The 19284-nt window shown below is 35.1% G+C and overlaps 2 protein-coding genes and 1 long non-coding RNA gene across 6 annotated transcripts in view; 1 reads left to right on the top strand and 2 right to left on the bottom strand.

Moving 5' to 3' along the window:
* LOC123549157 (receptor-interacting serine/threonine-protein kinase 1-like) overlaps window positions 1–13446 on the bottom strand; it is a 57476-nt gene extending 44030 nt beyond the window's left edge. The window contains exons 1-2 of the mRNA XM_053545670.1: window positions 13046–13446; window positions 76–239 (exon numbers count right to left, since the gene is read on the bottom strand). Of these exons, the coding sequence (XP_053401645.1) occupies window positions 76–239; window positions 13046–13227 (346 nt within the window). The 5' untranslated portion in view covers window positions 13228–13446. The remainder of the gene's footprint in view (window positions 1–75; window positions 240–13045) is intronic.
* On the bottom strand, window positions 3075–11414 carry LOC128557697 (uncharacterized). Of its 3 annotated transcripts, none has more exons than XR_008371328.1 (4): window positions 10663–11064; window positions 5324–5409; window positions 3537–4145; window positions 3075–3381 (listed from the first exon to the last, which is right to left on the bottom strand). It is a non-coding gene; the product is annotated as an uncharacterized LOC128557697 (long non-coding RNA). The 3 variants fall into 3 exon arrangements; XR_008371329.1 differs by lacking the exon at window positions 3075–3381 and adding an exon at window positions 11131–11414 and having other exon boundaries at window positions 3418–4145; window positions 10663–10722; XR_008371327.1 differs by lacking the exon at window positions 3075–3381 and having other exon boundaries at window positions 3419–4145; window positions 10663–10981.
* Window positions 13447–13623: 177 nt separating the features above from the next.
* The window catches only part of LOC123550543 (nudC domain-containing protein 1-like), a 112561-nt gene continuing 106900 nt past the window's right edge, over window positions 13624–19284 (top strand). Inside the window, exon 1 of one of the 2 annotated variants that reach the window (XM_053545671.1) lies at window positions 13624–13778. In XM_053545671.1, coding sequence (XP_053401646.1) covers window positions 13667–13778 — 112 coding nt within the window. In that variant the 5' untranslated portion in view covers window positions 13624–13666. Of the gene's footprint in view, window positions 13779–14992; window positions 15259–19284 lie in introns of those variants that run through there. The other variant, XM_053545673.1, reaches the window with a different exon arrangement.

Raw genomic sequence — 19284 nt, 5'->3', positions numbered from 1 at the left:
ATTTGTTGAAATGATCTCATTAGTGACAGCTAAATAATGCAGAAAATCAAATTTCATCAATTCTCCATGGCATACCAATGTAATTCTTTATAAATGAACTGCAAGTTCCAAAGTGCATATACTCCAAGACAAGGCTATAGTTGTTTGTTTCCATGACAACACCAATCAAGTCAAGAATATACGGATGATCACATGCATCTCTAAGTCGGCGTGCTTCTTTCTTCAGATCATTTCTTCGTCTGTAAAGTTAAATCAAATGTTTTGCCTATGTTTTAAATAGAACATTTACAAGCAAAAATTCTAGAAACCTGGGTATGAGTCATGGTAGGGACTGATATCCCTTGGAACTAGTTCAGCCCTGGGTGATAACATAAATGGATACAGTTGTTTCAGCTTAGACTGCATGTGTTGGGGAAATAAATAATATGAAATAAGGCACTGCCTCAATCGGGAATCGATCAGACTTCAACTCATCCCTTTAACATTTAAAAAAAAAACTGTCTACTAGGGTGTTTAATAACAAGCAAACTGTTGAGAAGCACAATGACAGACTTAAGGTGATCACAACAGCTCACACTGTGCTCAGGTGAGCTAAAAATCATACAAACTGAAAAGTTACTAGATTGCAACTCACTGTTAACAAGACTTAACAGACAGACACACATCAACAATGTATTTGCACCACGGCAGGTTAAGAGCTCAGTCTAGGGAGACATATTAGCCTTCTTGTGCAGGCTTGGTTTTATCTATTTGTGTTAATTGTAATTCTGAAATTACTGGTAAAAACAAATCCTAATTTTGTTTTTATATACACATCAAAAAGAATTGCATTACACTTTATTTATTGAATAAACTGTTCACATGTTTAAGTTTTATCTGTATACACATTTATAATGATCACAGATCACACAACTTGTTTTATCCATACATGAAATATAGCTGAACTGTGAATAACAACTTTTAATAACAGTACTGGATGCTTTTGTCAGGCTTTGAAATAAGTATTGTCAAAATAAAGAAAATGTGACTTGCTGTAATCTGTTTTCTAAAATGTACAATTTCTCTTACAACAAGAACAAATAAACAAGAGGGGCCATGATGGCCCTGTATCGCTCACCTGACATATTGACATAAAGATCATCAAGATCAACATTCTGACCAAGTTACATTAAGATATGATCATAAATGTAGCCTCTAAAGAGTTAACTAGCTTTTCCTTTGGTTTGACTTGGTGACCTAGTTTTTGACCCCACATGTCCCAGATTCAAACTTGACTGAAAGATCATCAAGATTAACATTTTGGTGAAGTTTCATGAAGATGCAGTCATAATGTGGCCTCTGGAGTGTTAACGAGCTGTTCCTTTGATTTGACCTAGTGACCGAATTTTTAATCCCACCTGAACTAGATTTAACTTGGCCTATAGATCATCAAGATTAAAATTCTGACAAAGTTTCATTAAGATTAAGATATGGTCATAAATTTGGCTTCTGGAGTGTAAACTAGTTTTTTTCCTTTGATTTGACCTAGTGACCTAATTTTTGACCCTACATAACCCAGATTCAAACGGGACCTTGAGATCATAAAGATTAACATTCTGACCAAGTTTCATGAAGATATAGCCTTTAATGTGACCTCTACGGTGTTAACAAGCTTTTCCTTTGATTTGACTTGGTGACCTAGTTTTTGATCCAAGATAACCCAATATCAAATGTGTCCAAGATTTTTTTGAGGTAACATTCTGACCAAGTTTCATAAAGATTAGGTCAAAATTGTGACCTCTAGAGTGTTAACAGTCAAATTGTTGACGACGGACGGACGCAGGGCTATCACAAAAGCTCACCTTGAGCACTTTGTGCTCAGGTGAGCTAAACGCTAGAGTTGTCACTGGAGTGACGAATTATACTCTACAATATGGCCTTATCACAGAACTAAGCCAATATCAAAGCAGCATTTTCTTGAGCTATGACCTAATGACCTCAAATTCAATCTCTATAGTTTCATGATCCTCCGCCAAAGTGTTCTCAAGTTGTTGTATGGAAAAGGTTTAAATGTTCCGGGTCATCCTGACCTTTGGAACTCTAAATCAATACAGGTAATCTGCTGGTCAAAACCAACTTTGTACTAAATTTTGTGTTTCTCATCCAAAGCATCCTGAAGTTATTGTCCAAAACCCGTTTTAAAGAACAGTTATTTATTTTGTTGAACTTAACATCACACCGACACAGGATAGGTCATATGGCGACTTTCCAGTTTTAATGGTGGAGGAAGACCCCATGTGCCCCTCCGTGCATCATTTTAAAGAACCGGGTCAGTGTGACCTTTACCTGTGACCTCAACATCATTAGGGTCACCTGCTGGTCATAATCAACCTCCCTAACAATTTTCATGATCCTAGGCACAAGCATTCTCAAGTTATAATCTGAAAAACATTTCACTGTTTTGCCTTATTGTGACCTTGACCTACTGACCTCAAAATAAAACTTGACCTGTATTTCATGATGTGACACCTGTGTACCAAACTTTATCATCCTAGGCTCAAGGTCTCAAGTTATCATTCAAAACGGCTCAACTGTTCAAGGTCACTGTGACCTTGACCTTTGATCTATTGACCTCAAATTCAAACAACCTGTATTTTATCATGTTACAACCTGTGTTACAAAAGCTATGATCCCGGGCCAAAGCGTTTGCAAGTTATCTTGACCTTTGACCTACTGACCCCGAAGTCGAACTTGACCTGTAACTATGTAAAAAAATATTTAAAGGGGTCAAGCTTTTCATGAGTTATCACCTGGAAGCCATGAAAACCTACTGACTGAAAGACAAACAAGCTTACTACATGGGGGTAAAACAGAACATTCTCTTTAAAATCTCATGAAAAATATGAGAACTAGATCCCCAGGGGCCCAATATGTCAAGCCCGCCAGCTGTCAAAAGGACTGGGAGTTGTGCATGACACTCCTTGTCTCATTGAGGCAAACATTTATGCCAAATAAAAGAGATTGCAAAAAGTTACAATAAAAGTTTTTTTACAGTAACAACAAAGGAACGTAAAATTTAAAAAAAAAATTAAAAAAAAAAAAATTAAAAAAAATCCGCACCAGCAGAGATAGGTCAAAATACACCTAAAAATTGGATGTAACATGCATGTTGTACTGCAGAAAAGTAGTCTTGATTTTTCCCTACGACCAGTAATAAAAAAGTTACAAATGTAAGCTATTTATAGTAACAACAAAGGGAAGTAATTCTAGGATCTTTTGCATGACATTCCGTCGCATGATGATGAACAATTGTGCCAAGTTACATCAAAATCCATCTATGCATCAAAAAGAAATGCTCCAGACAGTCATTTTTGTATCTGAATTTTGACCTCTAAGTGTGACCTGACCTTAGACCTAGGGACCTGGTTCTTCCGTATGAACTCCATCTCATGGTGGTGAACATTTGTGCCAAGTTACATCAAAGTCCATCCATGCATGAAGAAGAAATGCTCCAGACAAAGTTGTCATTCTTGTATCCTTTGACCTCTAAGTGTGACCTTGACCTTAGACCTAGGGACCTGGTTCTTGCGCAATACACTCCATCTCATGATGGTGAACAATTGTGCCAAGTTACATCAAAATCCCTCCATGCATGAAGAAGAAATGCTCCGGACAGTCATTTCTGAATTTGACCTTTGACCTGTAAGTGTGATCTTGACCTTTGAGATAGGAACCTGGGGCTTGCGCATGACACTCCGTCTCACTGAGGTTAACATTCATACTATACATAAACAAGATTGCTCCATGCATGTCCAAATTATGGTCCGGACAAACAAATCCGGATGGACGGACGCACGCACGCACATATGCCAAATAGACATTTGGACAACTATGTCTTCGCTTCCACAAGCGGGCTCGACAATAACAAAACCAATGTGATAATACATTATCTCTTAAAGTAACAGAGCGCTTTGTCAAACACTGCTCTTCTCAAAATAAATTTAGTTTCTAAATAAATCCTGAATTCCTATCCTTAAAAGTTTTTTTTTTTAAAGTTCCCTTGTTCTTCTGTCTTTTTATATTTTCTGGTGTTTCTTTCTTGCTTTTCAAGTATACTGGATTTGTTGACCTTCCATTTTGTAGCTGCCTGCTCTCAAGAAGTGAACCTGTAAAACAGAAATCAAATATTGTAAATTGATAAAAAGAGACCCTAACCAACTTTCATAAAGATCCCATGAAAAATGTGACCTACAGAGTGGTCACAAGCAAAAGTTTATCGAAGCACGGACAGACGACGGACGCCGCGCTATCACAAAAGCTCACCTTGTCACTTTGTGACAGGTGAGCTAAAAAATCAATATCTGAGAACCGCTTCCTCCTGTCACAAATTAAACCATTTGTTGATGTGATTTTTGGGAAATGTTACCTTTCATTTTGGGATGTTGGGGAAAAAATGCAATATTTTTGGATTGGGAAGTGGCCGAATACAGGCCTCTGTCATATAAGGATGAAAAGCCCTGCCAGCTAACAATTTCTGACAAGAAATCATTTTCAAAGTTTTTTTTTTCCCGGTCAGTTCTATATGGAATTAAATTCTTTGGGTAATTTTGAAAGAGGACCACCCAAAGAAACATTCTGTGAAGTTTGGTGTAAATCTGCCCCGAGGTTCTGAAGAAGATTTTTTACAAATTGTTGGCACATGACGGGCATCAACTCATGTTGTCACCTGTGACAGGTGATTGAGCTAATAATTGTTTAAATTGCATACATGTATTAAATTTTATGGTTTTGTCCAGAAATGCTTTATCATCAAGAAAATGAAATGGAGTCTTTACTTAAGTCTAAAAAAAAATTTTTTCCAGTAACAGCTAAAATAAATTAGGGTAGGTCGGTCGGAAAAACTTTTTCTTCGGATTTTTTAAAATATTTATAGGGAGACTTTTTGGAAATTAAATTTTTTTGTCAAAAAATGAATACAATAGGGGGGGTTATGCCTCTAGAGCATCAGTAAGTTGATTTATAACATCACTGTCCATGTTTAAAGCATAAAAAGTGCAGTTTTGCAACTTTTATCAAAAAGTTGAAAAAAATGTTCTCAAAGACAAAGGCGGACGGACCGTCCATTTAGGGTCGGGCCAATAATTTATGGTAGGTCAGGATACAGGAAACAGACAATTTTTTTATGCCTAATGTTCCTTGGTATTTGATTCTATGCACTGACTCAATCGCAAAAATCTGTTCACCCAAATACTAATTTGTATACAGTATATCATACTTTTTGAATGATTGAAACTGCTTCCCACAGCTGCAACTACATGATAAAGAAACAGAATGATAGAAATACCTTATGAGCCGCAAGCAAGTGGTTTCAGTCTGTCAACAAGCACTTTGGAGCAGTACAACAATACTCTGTATAATAGACCAAGATGCCTGAAAATAGTGAAAAGGGAGCAAATTAAGAAAACATGGGCAACCAGCTGTTTTGAAATTTCAAAGGTCTAAGAGCTAATATCCGTTTCGCAGTTTTTCAATTTCATGCCAATAAGATGACCCCAATTATATCATTGGCATGGCGGGAGAAATTTGTTAAAGTGGAATTATGGACATTTTTCAAATAAAAATCTGGCTGAAATAAATGTGTGTGTAAACATGGTGTAGAAAATTATAGCTTTTAACCCAATATACTAAACTATTTTGTTACCTGTACGAAATAATAACTTTCCAAATATGACTTTTCTTATTTGGACTGGGGCGGTCATTTTAAAAAAAGTCGAACTGCACGAAAGAGTTGCTTCCCTTCAACTTCAGAAATCTTTACCTATAGGTAAGGGAGATCACTTCGTAGAAGATTGAAGAAAATAACTATTATTTTATTAGTCCATTTCTTTATTTCTAAAGCATCAATTTCAAATGCTTATGCGGCATCATCGTTGATTTAACACATTTTAATGTACAGTAACCGAAAATTGCGTTTATAGAACATTCGCCCAAAACACACTATGTGCAGTAAGATGCGCATAATACCATTTAAATAAAACTTTTTTTAATGAAAATAAAACAGTAGCAAATTTTGTCAAAATGTATAATGAAACGAAGTAAATGCGGTTAAAAATTTCAGTTTTGAAAAAAGAAAAGTCACTGTATGAGTAGGTTTGTTTACACGACTGACCAGCCAGAACAGCCAAACATTACTTTAACCCAGTGAATTCCAGGTACCTTTCTGACTTGGTGGTCTATGACCTTCACTTTGCTCGGTATCATTAAAAGGCAAAAACAGACTGGTAATCAGCTAGAAGAATCTGTTCTGCCTTCCTCAGTTTAGTATGAACACAGGAGCTGACAAAATGCTACAATTGTTTATTGGTATCTGATGGTCATGATTCATAAACATATAACTTTAAACGTATTTGAGTATGTGTGCAGTGTACAAAATTCAGATTTCAACTAACCCATGCTGGCAACCAGATAGAAAATTTTCCAAGCCTGACACCAATTTCACATGCCTGAACTTAAAGCTGAATTTTGAACCATAAAACAACTGGTCTAGCTCATACCCTCAAAATACTTCATCATATTGTTGGGACATGCTCGACTGGGATTCCTAGGGGAACAGGAACTGAATGCATCGACCAAAAAGTAATGTGAGCGGCTTCAGTTTAACTTTTTTGACCAACATAAAAATTGTAGCATGTAGCTTTTTTTCTTGTTGCTTAGTCTGAAATCTATTTGCAAATTTAGACTTTCAATTAAGAATTAGAATATCCTAAAAAATCATGCTAGAACATCAATATTGTTTGCACGGTTTTCCTTGGCGTACAATTTTGTTCGTTATAACTCAAAATAACCTTCAAAGTAATTCGGAACGCATCATTGATGGCGTAACTTAACTACTGGCTGAAACTACGGCAAGGCAAATTTTCGTACCTAATATTATAAATAGCTATTCAACTGTATACATGTACGAATTAGTAAGATAGCCTGCATTCTAGATTTAATTATAAGATAGACCTCTACATTTCTTCATAATCAGTAATCCATTCAATAAAAAATGGCTAACCAAAAAAAGATGTGTTTTCTGTTATCCTCAAATGAAAGCGAATCTACAAACATTAACAAAAACCGCAACAATTTTGACTAAATTATTTGTATTTGCAAAATAAATTGTGTGAAATTTTGATTTTAACTTGCATTCCATGAAATTGACTTGCATTTAGCGAGTCCAAAATTTGAGCCCTGTGATTTGTGAAAGTAATTACATCTTCTGCATGATTATGGTTCTGACAAACTCTTAAACTCTTGCATTTATGGAACAGTTTAAATTCAATTCCTTCATAATTCTGACCAACTAATCGAGCATGCTTCAGAACTCCAGATTAAGGGCTGTAGTTTTGTAATTACAAACTTGTTAGGGATCAGATATGACTTTATTTTAAAATGTGGATGTATCAAGAAGAATTTATTTTAAAATGTGGTTGTATCAGTAGGACATGTAAACAGTATTACATATATTCCAAAGAAAGATCGAGCCGAATTGCATGTCTGCGCCAAGTTGCGCTTATCAACGCTATCCTGACTGTTGACAATTTGCACGGTGTCAAATAAGTGTGGAATAAATGAAACAAATGCCAATAGCATAATGTAATGCATTAACACAATTTTTTGGACTTCAAAAATTATGCGTCATAAAAATCTGAAAAGGGGAAATAATTCTACCAAAACTGAAGGCAACCAAGTTATTTTTATTTCAATTTGTGTCATATGAACAGATGAACCAAGTTTGAAAGAAATATCTTTACTATTTTTCAAAAAATGTTAGTTTTTATGTCGAAAGTCTGATCGGGCAATGTTTCCAGCCTGTTTAAAATCTATATTTTTTTCTATAAGCCGATCCGATTCCCTATATTTAGGCCGAGCACAGCTTATTGGCAGAATCATAAGCTCAACTTAAAACACTGTGTCAGTGTTCGAAATTCGCGGTAGTCTGACAGCCTGTGGCTACCAAATTTCAACTCGGGCTACCGATTTTCCGCAGGTACAAGCCCGACCAGGCTACTAAATTTTCCTATAAATTTGTTTTAAAAATCATGCTAATTAAACAAACTCGTACAGCATGGTGATTTCATATGATCTCCATTAATAAACACTAAGAAGGCATCACGCATAGTCCAGACTGAGGAATGCTTATTGAATTGTTGTGTTTTTTTTTTGCTCTCTCACGTGTTGACAATCAAATACGAAGTGTCAAAGATGTAACCACAGCGCTAATTGGCTGAATACAATCACCTCTCACAAGTACCTGCAGTAGGCAGAGCTTAAATTATGCTATCTGTCAGGGTTGTCAATAATTTTTTGTTGAACAGGCTGAAATAGAAAAGTAGGCGGCCAGCTAGGGGGGTCCGGGGGGCATGCTCCCCCGAAAAATTTTGAAATTCAGCGCTTCATTTCCTGCATTCTGGGGCATTTTGGAAGCATTTAAGAACATCTTTTCCACTGCATTTTTAAATACAATATACCCTTATTTTCACATTTTTATGAGCTCACCAGGTAAATTTGGAGATAATAATAAATATGAGTTTACCTGTTTACATGTTCATGAATGCATTTTTCAAGTCCTGAAATGCTAATATCTAATTTGTCACCACACTTCAACTCTTTGTTGTACTTTGCAAAATCAAATAGTTATTGCACTACTGTATATCTAAATTCAAAACTCTACTCAGAATTAAACCTGTACTCATATTTCTTTTGTGGGGAACAAGATTCCCCAGATGAATTTTTTACAATTGGCATGACAAAAATGTCACTGTTAAAACCATCAAAACAAAATGTACAGAGTTAGAAAAAACAAGTTTAGGCATAGAAAATTAACTGTTTGATTCTCATCCCCTGGCCTATCCCTATCCAAAACCCCTAGTCTCGATTTTTTATTGATCAAAATCCAGATATCCAAAATTGTATGTCGGGATACTGTTACACTTTCATAGACATAGACCAAATCTCCTGTTTAAAGGATGTGTTTGACAAATTATGATGGTGCAAAGACAGTTTAATAGCCTTTGACAGTATCTGATATAAAAATTTACCATGACATTTCCTCTTATTAAAATGATTTAAGAGAAATATTTATCAAAATCGGCCGACTGATACCGCGACAACTACTGTACTTTCGATTTCAAAAACTTCTAGAAAAAGGTAAAAGCCAATATATTTTCTGATCTAATTTGATTGTGTAAAATATTTTTTTATAGAAATAAAATATCCGTCTCAGTTGTGAGTTGTCACACATTTATAATCAACACCCTGGTTTTGTTATATAATGCAATAAACAGCACTCGACAGGGATAAATAGGTGTGAAATATCCGAAAATTGTTGTTTACAGATTAGTTATAAGCGATGTTGGATTATTAAATATAAAGGAGCTTGTGGATAATTTCTTTGTTTTGTTTTTTTGTTGTATTTTCCTTTTAAATCGGGGCCGTCACTCATGATTTCAAATTTTTTCGGAAATTAATGCGGATGTCACATCACTCCTTCCGAAGTTTTTTTGCACAAAATAATAATTTTGACACTAACGATAACTGATGAATATTTTTTCATGTAGATCTCTAATATTAATTCAGTCTGTGAAAACATGATTTTCTTCTCTTTGACGTTGCTCCGATTTCGTGAATTTTTAGTAGTATTCTTTCATTTGTAAAGGCGGAGCTTAAATAGTTTTGCCGATAAAATTTCGTCACGCATTCTACATCCAAAAACGGTCATTGGTTTATCGCGTGTTTTAACTCAATCAAAGATCGCAGGCACGTTTGGCATTGTATGGAATACGTGTACACTATGACATGTCGCTCGGCAATTAAGATTGAACATCACCCGTGATGACACGCTGTGTATTATGAACGGAACGGCCGCGGGTAATATCGATTTTTAGACTAGATGGAGAGTTCTTTATACAAATTATATTTTCATGGGCAGATCGTGAAAAAAACTTTAAAAATACTGTGGTCGGCGGGTTAAGCTTTAGGCCCGATTTTTTTTTTTTTTGGGGAATTTGAACCGGCCCAATGCCATTTGAACCGTCCATTTTTGGCCGGCGGCCGGTTTCTTATTGACAACCCCGATCTGTGTGTGTAATGTGTATTCAGCACTCGTTATTATATCTTGCAAATTGGTCAAAAGTCCGGAGTAGCAGTAATTGTCAAATGCCGATCTAAAAAAATCGGGCGTTATAGTTTACAAAATGTTTATGGTGCAAAAATTAAGTATTTTATATTTTAAGGTGTTAAAGTTCGGGGTAATGAAATTAGTGGGCGGGCTAGTCCAAATAATTGTACTCGAGAGTTGAAATTTTGTTTATTTTTTTGATTGTCGATATCCGCCTCCTCAGGTAGCAAAATATAATATCAAAAGGGAATATCGGTCTCTCGAGGTCTCATTATTTAGACTAAGTGTCAGGCTTGAAAAATTTCCTACTGGTAGCCCAAATGGGCTAGTGGATTCAAATCTGAATTTCGCACACTGCTGTGTATACATGCAGTGACGAGCCTTAAGAAATAATAATCTAAAAGGCCCATTTCAAAAATTTATGAATAAATAAAATGTAAAAAAAAAAGGAATTTCTATGCTATTTATGGGGGGGGTGTTTGTTTACATTATTTTTTAACAATGGAAAGTTAGTTACTCACGTTTCTAAAATTGTCAACAGGCCAACCATGCACATGCTGTACTGGAGTGCCGTCCATATTCTATATAAAAGTAAAATAATTCCATTAATCAGTCATGCCTGCAAGTAAAATCACGGATTTCTTAATTTTAAAAATTCAATATAGGCTTAGTAACAGAGAAGTTCAAAGAAATTAAAGTACTGGAAAGGAATTAAAATACGATCTGAAAAGCGACACAAAGGTGAATCTATTCTCTCATTCCCCGAGCTGAAGAACTCGTTGGAGAATGTTTTTGTTTCCTCAAATTTTCAAAATGTCGGCGCCAGTGTAACGTGTATCCACTCTCACTCTAAATATAAAAAAGTTCAAAATGTCGCCGTTTCAAAATGCTGCTCAGTATGGAATAAAGCATGTTTGTATCTCAAATTATATCAGTGTAGTCACGTTACCGGCTGATTAGCTTCTGACGCAACAAAATTAACAGCTTACTTTGAATATTCTTTCGGGTCGCAGACATGTTATTGTGCGGATATTGCGTTTCGCCTACTGATCTGACGGACGCTTATTAACATTAACGAAGACCGTGATATCCCGAATTTCATCGGGGTCGTCGCACGCCCATGGTCTAAACCGGAACTCCATATTTTTTTATTTGGATAGTATGTGTTGTTTGGATACCCTCGTATGTTACCGTAGTGGGATTCGATCCCGATTTTCGTCGCTTCGCGACGAAAATCGGTAAGATCGATTCCCTATTAAACATGTTGTTTGGTAGGCTGGAAGTATGTTGTTCCATCCATTCCAGGGAGAGATTTTTGCTGACTACCCATGTATATATGTTAAAGACAAACATTTTTCCTGTAGAATATCAACATCAACATTTCAAAATCTTTGAGGTTTTAACTTCGAATCTTATTCATGTTTCTACCATAATAAATCATTATTATTTATTATATTATTGTTTTTAGCTAAGTACTGTGCTTCACTGAAAGCATACAATCATGTACATAAGAATTACAAATCAAAGTTTTCACCATAACATAAGTTGCTGTATACATCTACATAAAAGCCTCCTTCCCTCACCACCCCCCAACAAACATCCCCTTTTTACCGAGACAAAAGTGAAAATTTAAAACTGTGTATCTATATGATTTAATCATAGATATATATGTCTTGAAGAATTGACAATGATTGATTTCATATAAAAGTAGCCTCACTTATTTGGCTTATTGTGATGACCTTTTTTATGATCTGTTATTTTATAGTTGTCATCTGCCTGACTGGACAGTGGAAGTCAAAAGTTATCATGCTGGCCCAAAATGTCCTATTATTTGACTAATATAAAAGCGACTTATAGCCGTAGAAAATATATATTTAAGTGCTCTTCTGTTACTATTTCTAAGAGTAACTTAACCCCATAAAAATACTATAGCTGTCTAATATATAAAAGGCAGTGGCTAGAGAACCGGAATCGGTTCCCTAGAATTTCCTGCGAACTTATTCGTCCGGAACTGGTTCTCTAAGCAAAACACTGTGCATAGGCTAGGGAACCGGAATTTTATTTCTATGCATAATACTGCCGAAATCCACTTTGTTTCTTGGTAAATGTCATGCATATTATTATCTTAATTAATTTTACCATGCCCTTGCATTTATCTGCGTTTACTGTCTCCCAGAGTGTACTCGCCGCATATATACCGTGTCTGCCGTATTCAAATGATATAAACTAGTACGAATGAATGCGTGAAAACTACTTTGCAGTTTTTAAATGTTATTTGCTTTAAACTTATATTATGTTTAAATTATTGAAATATAAAATAATATTGGTTTGTATTTGCGTCATTACATGTTTATAGATGAATAAACTAATTCAATTGCCCTTAAAACTTCATACATATTCTTTGATCACTTTAAATACTGGTTTGTAACACCTCGGCATTTCACATTCAAAGATATGTAATCAATACTGAAATTACTTATTTTGTTTTAATCGTTTCTTTTGTTGTCTTATACCTTTTAAGTTTAAATTTCAAGTTTATTTCGGCTCCAGTGTCGACGATTTCGCATTCATTCGCACTAGTTTATTTTATCATTCCAATATGGCGGACAGTATGCGGCTAGTACACTTCTGGAGACACAGTAAACACAAATAAATAAAAGGGCATAGCTTGCTGAAATGGTAAAATTAATTAACTATTTAAGATAAGAACATGCACATGATACTTACCAAAAGAAACAAAGTGGATTTCGGCAGTATTATACATAGAAATAAAATTCCGGTTCCCTAGCCTATGCACGGTATTTTGCTTAGAGAACCAGTTCCGGACGAATAAGTTCGCAGTCTAGGGAACCGATTCCGGTTCTCTAGCCACTGCCTATATAAAAATAGTAGATCTATATATACTGCTTGGGAATATCTCCATCATCACTCAGCATTTTGACTGCGACTTTCGTCCTCCCTCGATATAATCCTGTGTAAACCAAACCATAGCCACCTCTACCCAAAAGGCCATCTTCGCTTTTATCTATCAAAAGCTCTTTTGATGGAATCACTATATTAACATTACTTGGCACCCTGTGTGCCATTTCTTTCCTTTCACAATTAAATTGTCCTCTGTTCCTTTCTGGAAGATCAGTTTCTATTAGGCATTAAAAGCATACTCCTTTTGAAAATAGAACTTAATAAATAGTTAATACTGTTTTGACGTTTAGAGTCTTAGTTTTCTGTATATTTTACTCCAAACTCCAAATGAACCTGAAAAATTCCCTGTTTCTAAAAATAAATACTGTCCCAATGTGGAAATTCCGAAAACAGTGATGACTACCGATGACGAAATATTGAACGAATTTTATAGTTTCGTATAAGTAAGAATCAACAATGAATTCTAATGAGAAACAAACTATACACAATAAGTTGAATAATTTAATTAATATTAAATGAAATATCAAATTCCTGTTTACAAATGTGCACACTTTACTCGTATTTATTTTTTCGTCGAAAGCTGGAAAGGTCAAGGTTGCAAAAATGGCGACCTCCATCGAATTGAAAGCAAAAAGAAATTTAATTAATCCAAACTTTGAAGGATACAAGCTATCTTTGGATAAACTACCTATATATAGTACACAAGTTGATAATGGTATGTTGACTCGTTGTTTTTCAAAGACCATTCCCAACATGCTAAAAATGGACTGCTTTGTAATATATTTTCGCGACACAAGAATTGCTTCCACGTCACAATATTTGACGCTTTCGCGAAACGGGAATTACTTCCACGTCATACTATTTGACGCAAATGTTCATTGACTCTTGTTTAAAGCGTTGATAAATTCTTAGACATTGACAGGAATGAAAGAGCAGCTATGGTGATCTCCTTAAAGTTTAGTCCTATCAATAAGACCTGACATAACCAGGCTGGTAACATTGCCCGATCGGGCTTATGACACAAAAAGTAATATTTCTTGACAAATAATGAAGATATTTCTTTCAAACTTGGTCCATTTATTAAGCATTACATATAATGCTTATCAAGATAGAAATAACTTTGTTGCCTTCAGTTTAGTTAGAATTACTTCCCTTTTTCAGATTTTTATGATGCATAATTTTTGAAGTCAAAAAATATTATGTTTTAATGCAATGTTTAAAACAGAAAAGGGATCAATGGCTTTCTAGTGCTCCAAACTTGTGCGCCAATACCTTTATTCTATATATTTAGGGTAAATACTTTGTTTCTAGTGCAGATGTATGAGCAACTTTTTTAGGACTAACATTTCTCTATAATGTTGTAAGTGAAAGCAGAGTAAAATGTTTACATTCATGTACTAGCGCAATAATTTAGAGCATTAGAAAGCCATTTAACCCTTTTTTGTTTTAAACTTAGCATTAGAACATTGTTTTTTTGGACTTCAAAGATTATGCATCATAAAAATCTGAAAAGGGGAAATAATTCTACCAAAACTGAAGGCAACCAAGTTATTTTTATTCTAATTTGTATCATTTGTTATGCTTAACAAATGGACCAAGTTTGAAAGAAATATCTTCATTATTTTTCAAGAAATATTACTTTTTGTGTCATAAGCCCGATCAGGCAATGTTACCAGCCTGATAACATATTTTAACACTTTGACGTCTATCGGTTATGTCAGGTCTTATCGGATCGCCATTTATAACATGTAGTGAGAAGCGAACACACTTCTTGTCGCCTGTAATCTTCAAATTATGAACAACATAACCCAATCAGAAGTGAAAGAACACTACTTACACCGAAAATAATCCTTTTTTCAACTGCACATGTGAATAATTACAAAATAAAAGTTACTTTTCATATATAAATATCGAGTTGTTTCTTTCCACTGTATGTATCGCCGTGTATCTGTATTATGGTGTGCAACATTGCCGGTCTATTCCGAATGTTGTGTAAACACAGTTTATTTTGAGAATCAATTTTAGACGAAATATTTTCCCTCTAGATCAATTGGCAAATAGTTCACGTGGAAAATTGTTTTCGTCTAAGTCGATTCTAAATATATTATAACCTGCTGAATATGCTTGAAAAATGGCGGAATGTGTATTGAAAACTGTACACAATTGACATATATTGGATATGAGGGATTTTAAAGGTAAATTTAAACGATATATTACTAGAATATGATAAATAACGGTAGGCTGGACTGTTTAAACCTGCGTATATCGTATATTTTATGTGTGAGAAAATGCTACATTCTACTGATTAGGGCCCTTTTAGACGTTACAATGCAGATTGAAAATAAAATGTAAAATAATAAAATAATGAATGTTGAAGGTAAAATGAGCATGTACACGTCTAATATTTTGGACTACCTAAAGTTGAACTCGAACAGAAACATGATTAATCCAAACTTTGAAGGATACATTTTAACTTTGGATAAACTGTGTGATTATGCTACACAAGTGATAAGTGGTTTGTAAAATTGTAGAATCTCAGGGCCTCCTCTGGGTTTTCATACTTGCCGCCAACCTTTTCGCCAATTAGAAAAAGTTGGAGCCACTTTTGAGCCAAAGTTCTGAGCCACTCTGTGTATGCATAGGGAAATAAAATATTGTAAATAATTACATTAAGAATAATAACAAAGTGTATTAGATTATTGTAGAAGTGAAATCAATTTTTACCTGGATACAAATGACACAAATCATTTCCTTAGTTTTAGAATCATTTCTATCCATGAATTACCAATTTTCAAGGACTCATTTATTTTCGGATAGGAAAATTTGGAATTTTTGCTATTTTAAAAGGTCGAGTTGAACACTCATCTAAAGTTTTTATGCCCCCGAAGAGAGGCATATAGTTTTTGAACCGTCTGTCGGTCTGTCCGCAATTTTCGTGTCCAGTCCATGTCTTTGTCATCCATGGATGGATTTTCAAAGAACTTGGCATGAATGTGTACCACAGTAAGACGACATGTCGCGTGCAAGACCCAGGTCCGTAGCTCAAAGGTCAAGGTCACACTTAGACGTTAAAGGTCATTTTTCATGATAGTGCATTGATGGGCGTGTCCGGTCCATATCTTTGTCATCCATGGATGGATTTTCAAATAACTTGGCATGAATGTGTACCACAGTAAGACGACCTGTCGCGCGCAAGACCCAGGTCCGTAGCTCAAAGGTCAAGGTCACACTTAGACGTTAAAGGTCATTTTTCATGATAGTGCATTGATGGGCGTGTCCGGTCCATATCTTTGTCATCCATGGATGGATTTTCAAATAACTTGGCATGAATGTGTACCACAGTAAGACGACGTGTCGCGCGCAAGACCCAGGTCCGTAGGTCAAAGGTCAAGGAGGCACTTGGACTTTAAAGGTCTGTTCATTCAAAGTGCCATCGGGGGCATGTGTCATCCTATGGAGACAGCTCTTGTTTTTAGAAGCCATGGTAGCAAGTGTTATCTTCCAGTTTCTGAACATTTCAATGAAATTAATCAGGTCCAGTATACAAATTGAAGCTGTTGTGATTTTGTATTTGGATCCATCATTAGAATTATTTAAGAAAACTGAGGAATTACATAATTATCTAATATATTTGCAAAACGTAACAAATTAAATGTATCTTTTGTACTTGTAAAAAAAAAAAAAAAAAGATTCATCAGTCATACAACTGCATGCCACAAACATGTCGATCTTTTTTTAAAAATCGCAACACATGCTGTGCACCGTAATCGGCAATAATTTTGGTGAATTTTCAGCAGAGTTCAAACATACAAACTGGCAGATGTTTTGATTACTGATTAGCTATCAATTCACACGTTATTGCACAATTATCTTCTCAAAGAGTCAACCAACATCAATAGCCGAATTGTCAAATACACCGCCTAGACTGGTTATCGATTTTATTCACTACTAGCGCCTAGGTTAACACGTATATTGGGAACCAATTCTTGGACCGCTTATATCATTACGAAAAAGACAAATGACGAAAAAAATTATGCACCACTTATTTTCGCCATTTCGAAAAATTTAGCGCCAAATTCTTGAAATTTTCGCAAATGGTGACATTGGCGATCGACAGCGGAGGCCCTGAATCTGTTTTTGCGACTTTAAAACTACTTCCACATCGCAAGATTTCAATATTTATCACTGAAATTGCCTTGTGTTTATATGAAGTGTCTAGCCATCCGGTCACCAGACGCCTAGCCTGCGTTCTTGCCGTCCATTTATCAGACGGCTAGAAAATCCTCAGGAGATTTTCTAGCCAGCCAGTAATGGAATTCCTAATGAATAAGTAATGATACCTCAGGGATTCTTTTCCTTATATAAGTGTACCGAATATCGGACCAGTTCACAATTGTAGGCGGTCTTTCACAATTTTCAGATTGGGTCCGGACACATTCACAATTGGTGTAAAAGCCTCTAAAATAGTAGAAAACCGTTAATTGTGCGTTCAGTTGATCCGAGGGTCCGGTTTTTACCTGCGAAAATCGAGAAAAAATAGTATTTGACACGTTTATAATATGCCCTGTGTGTCTGCTTGACTCGCGGTAATTATCTTTGATGCATTTTGAGTTCGAAAGTTCTGCCCCTTGTCAATCAAAAGCCAAGTGAATTTCAATATTGTTTGCCGGCACAAGCGGAAGTATGGTAGTTGGCGGAGCGTTGTATGTTAATTAGCTACTGACAGATGTCAATCACAGCACACGCCGACTGACACGTTGTCATCGTCAATGTGTAAAAGTTAATTGATAAACAATGCAGCCTTAGATTACAGTGTTTGTACCACTTGTTAATTTAAGCAGTATACAGCTTATGTTTTGCCGATTTAAAATAAAAATGATCTTATCTACTGAATAGAACAACAAATTGAATAATTGAAATAATTATTTTGTGTGCATGATACCATTATATAAGCTGGTCAGCCGTTACGCAAATTTATTATCATTGCTTGGGCAAAATCAAATGAAATGCTTTACATAAACAGACGTCATAAGTATTGAATAGGTATGGTGAAACGATGACATTTAAAACAGGTATTTTATCAAGAATTTTAAATGTTTACTTTCGTTTTCCATATTTGTCATCCGTTTTCGCGATCTTGATTTTTTATCATCTCTTACAAGATTTTATAGGACAATCTGAATAAAAAGCCAATAAAAACCTTTATTTGATAAAAATATGAGAACTGCTGCAAAAGCAGCTCTTATTTTGAAACATGTTTCGAGAATAAAACCTGCAAAGGCACCAAACCCCACCCACATTTAGGCAATGTGCAAGTTAAGACAACTAAATTTAGAATTCTTAAAAAAATCCTGTAATGACTAACATAATTGTTTTAGATAAAGTCTGTGGAAGTTGCATTTATAACAGAACATCATTATCAATTTGTTGATGATGGCCATAAAGTGTTAGAATTTGAAGTATTGCTTGACCCTCTGAAAAGCTGATCTTGACTCTTGAAAATCTTATTTTGACCCTGAGAGTCAATACCTCTTAAGTTTCAGAACCTACCAAACACCCTGCTATTTAGGTACAAATCAAGTACAGATCATTTAAAAGGTGTCCTCATTATATTTTGGATAAATGTATGAATTTAAGTTTTAAATACCTGAGTGTCTTTTTACACTGATACATTCATATTCAATCGTTAAACATTCTGATTCACAAAGTATTAAACAATTCACAATAAAGGGGGAAATTTCACTATTTTGAGAAAAACGACGCTAATTTTCACAATTTTATTAGTACTGGACCAATTCACAATTTTGAGAAAAAATCACTGTACCTGTTATTTACAAAAGATATCGATACTTATCTGCAAACAAAATTTTGTATGAATGCATGCTAAAGATTTACTTTTAATTGTCTTGAATAAATCACTGCATTATTTCTTATCTGCAAACAAAATTTTGTATGAATGCATACTAAAGATTTACTTTTAATTGTCTTGAATAAATTACTGCATTATTCAGCCAATAAAATGAACTTCTATGCTTGTACTGCCAAGGGCTTTCACATCGCAGGCAAGTGACTGCTTCACAATGGTTAAAAGCTTCTATGTATAAGTTAAAAACAGAAAACAAACCTTGTAGTGTCTAGGCGGTGCAGGCAGTGACTGAAGTCATCTGCAGATGTGGCTTGCATGAGGTCTGGCTGAAGGGCATTCCACTCACGGTTAGTAC

Source organism: Mercenaria mercenaria, chromosome 6 (assembly GCF_021730395.1).
Source record: "Mercenaria mercenaria strain notata chromosome 6, MADL_Memer_1, whole genome shotgun sequence".
NCBI classification, from domain to species: domain Eukaryota; kingdom Metazoa; phylum Mollusca; class Bivalvia; order Venerida; family Veneridae; genus Mercenaria; species Mercenaria mercenaria.
The sequence above is the reverse complement of the archived record's forward strand: the minus strand, read 5'-3'. Positions and strand labels throughout refer to the sequence as shown.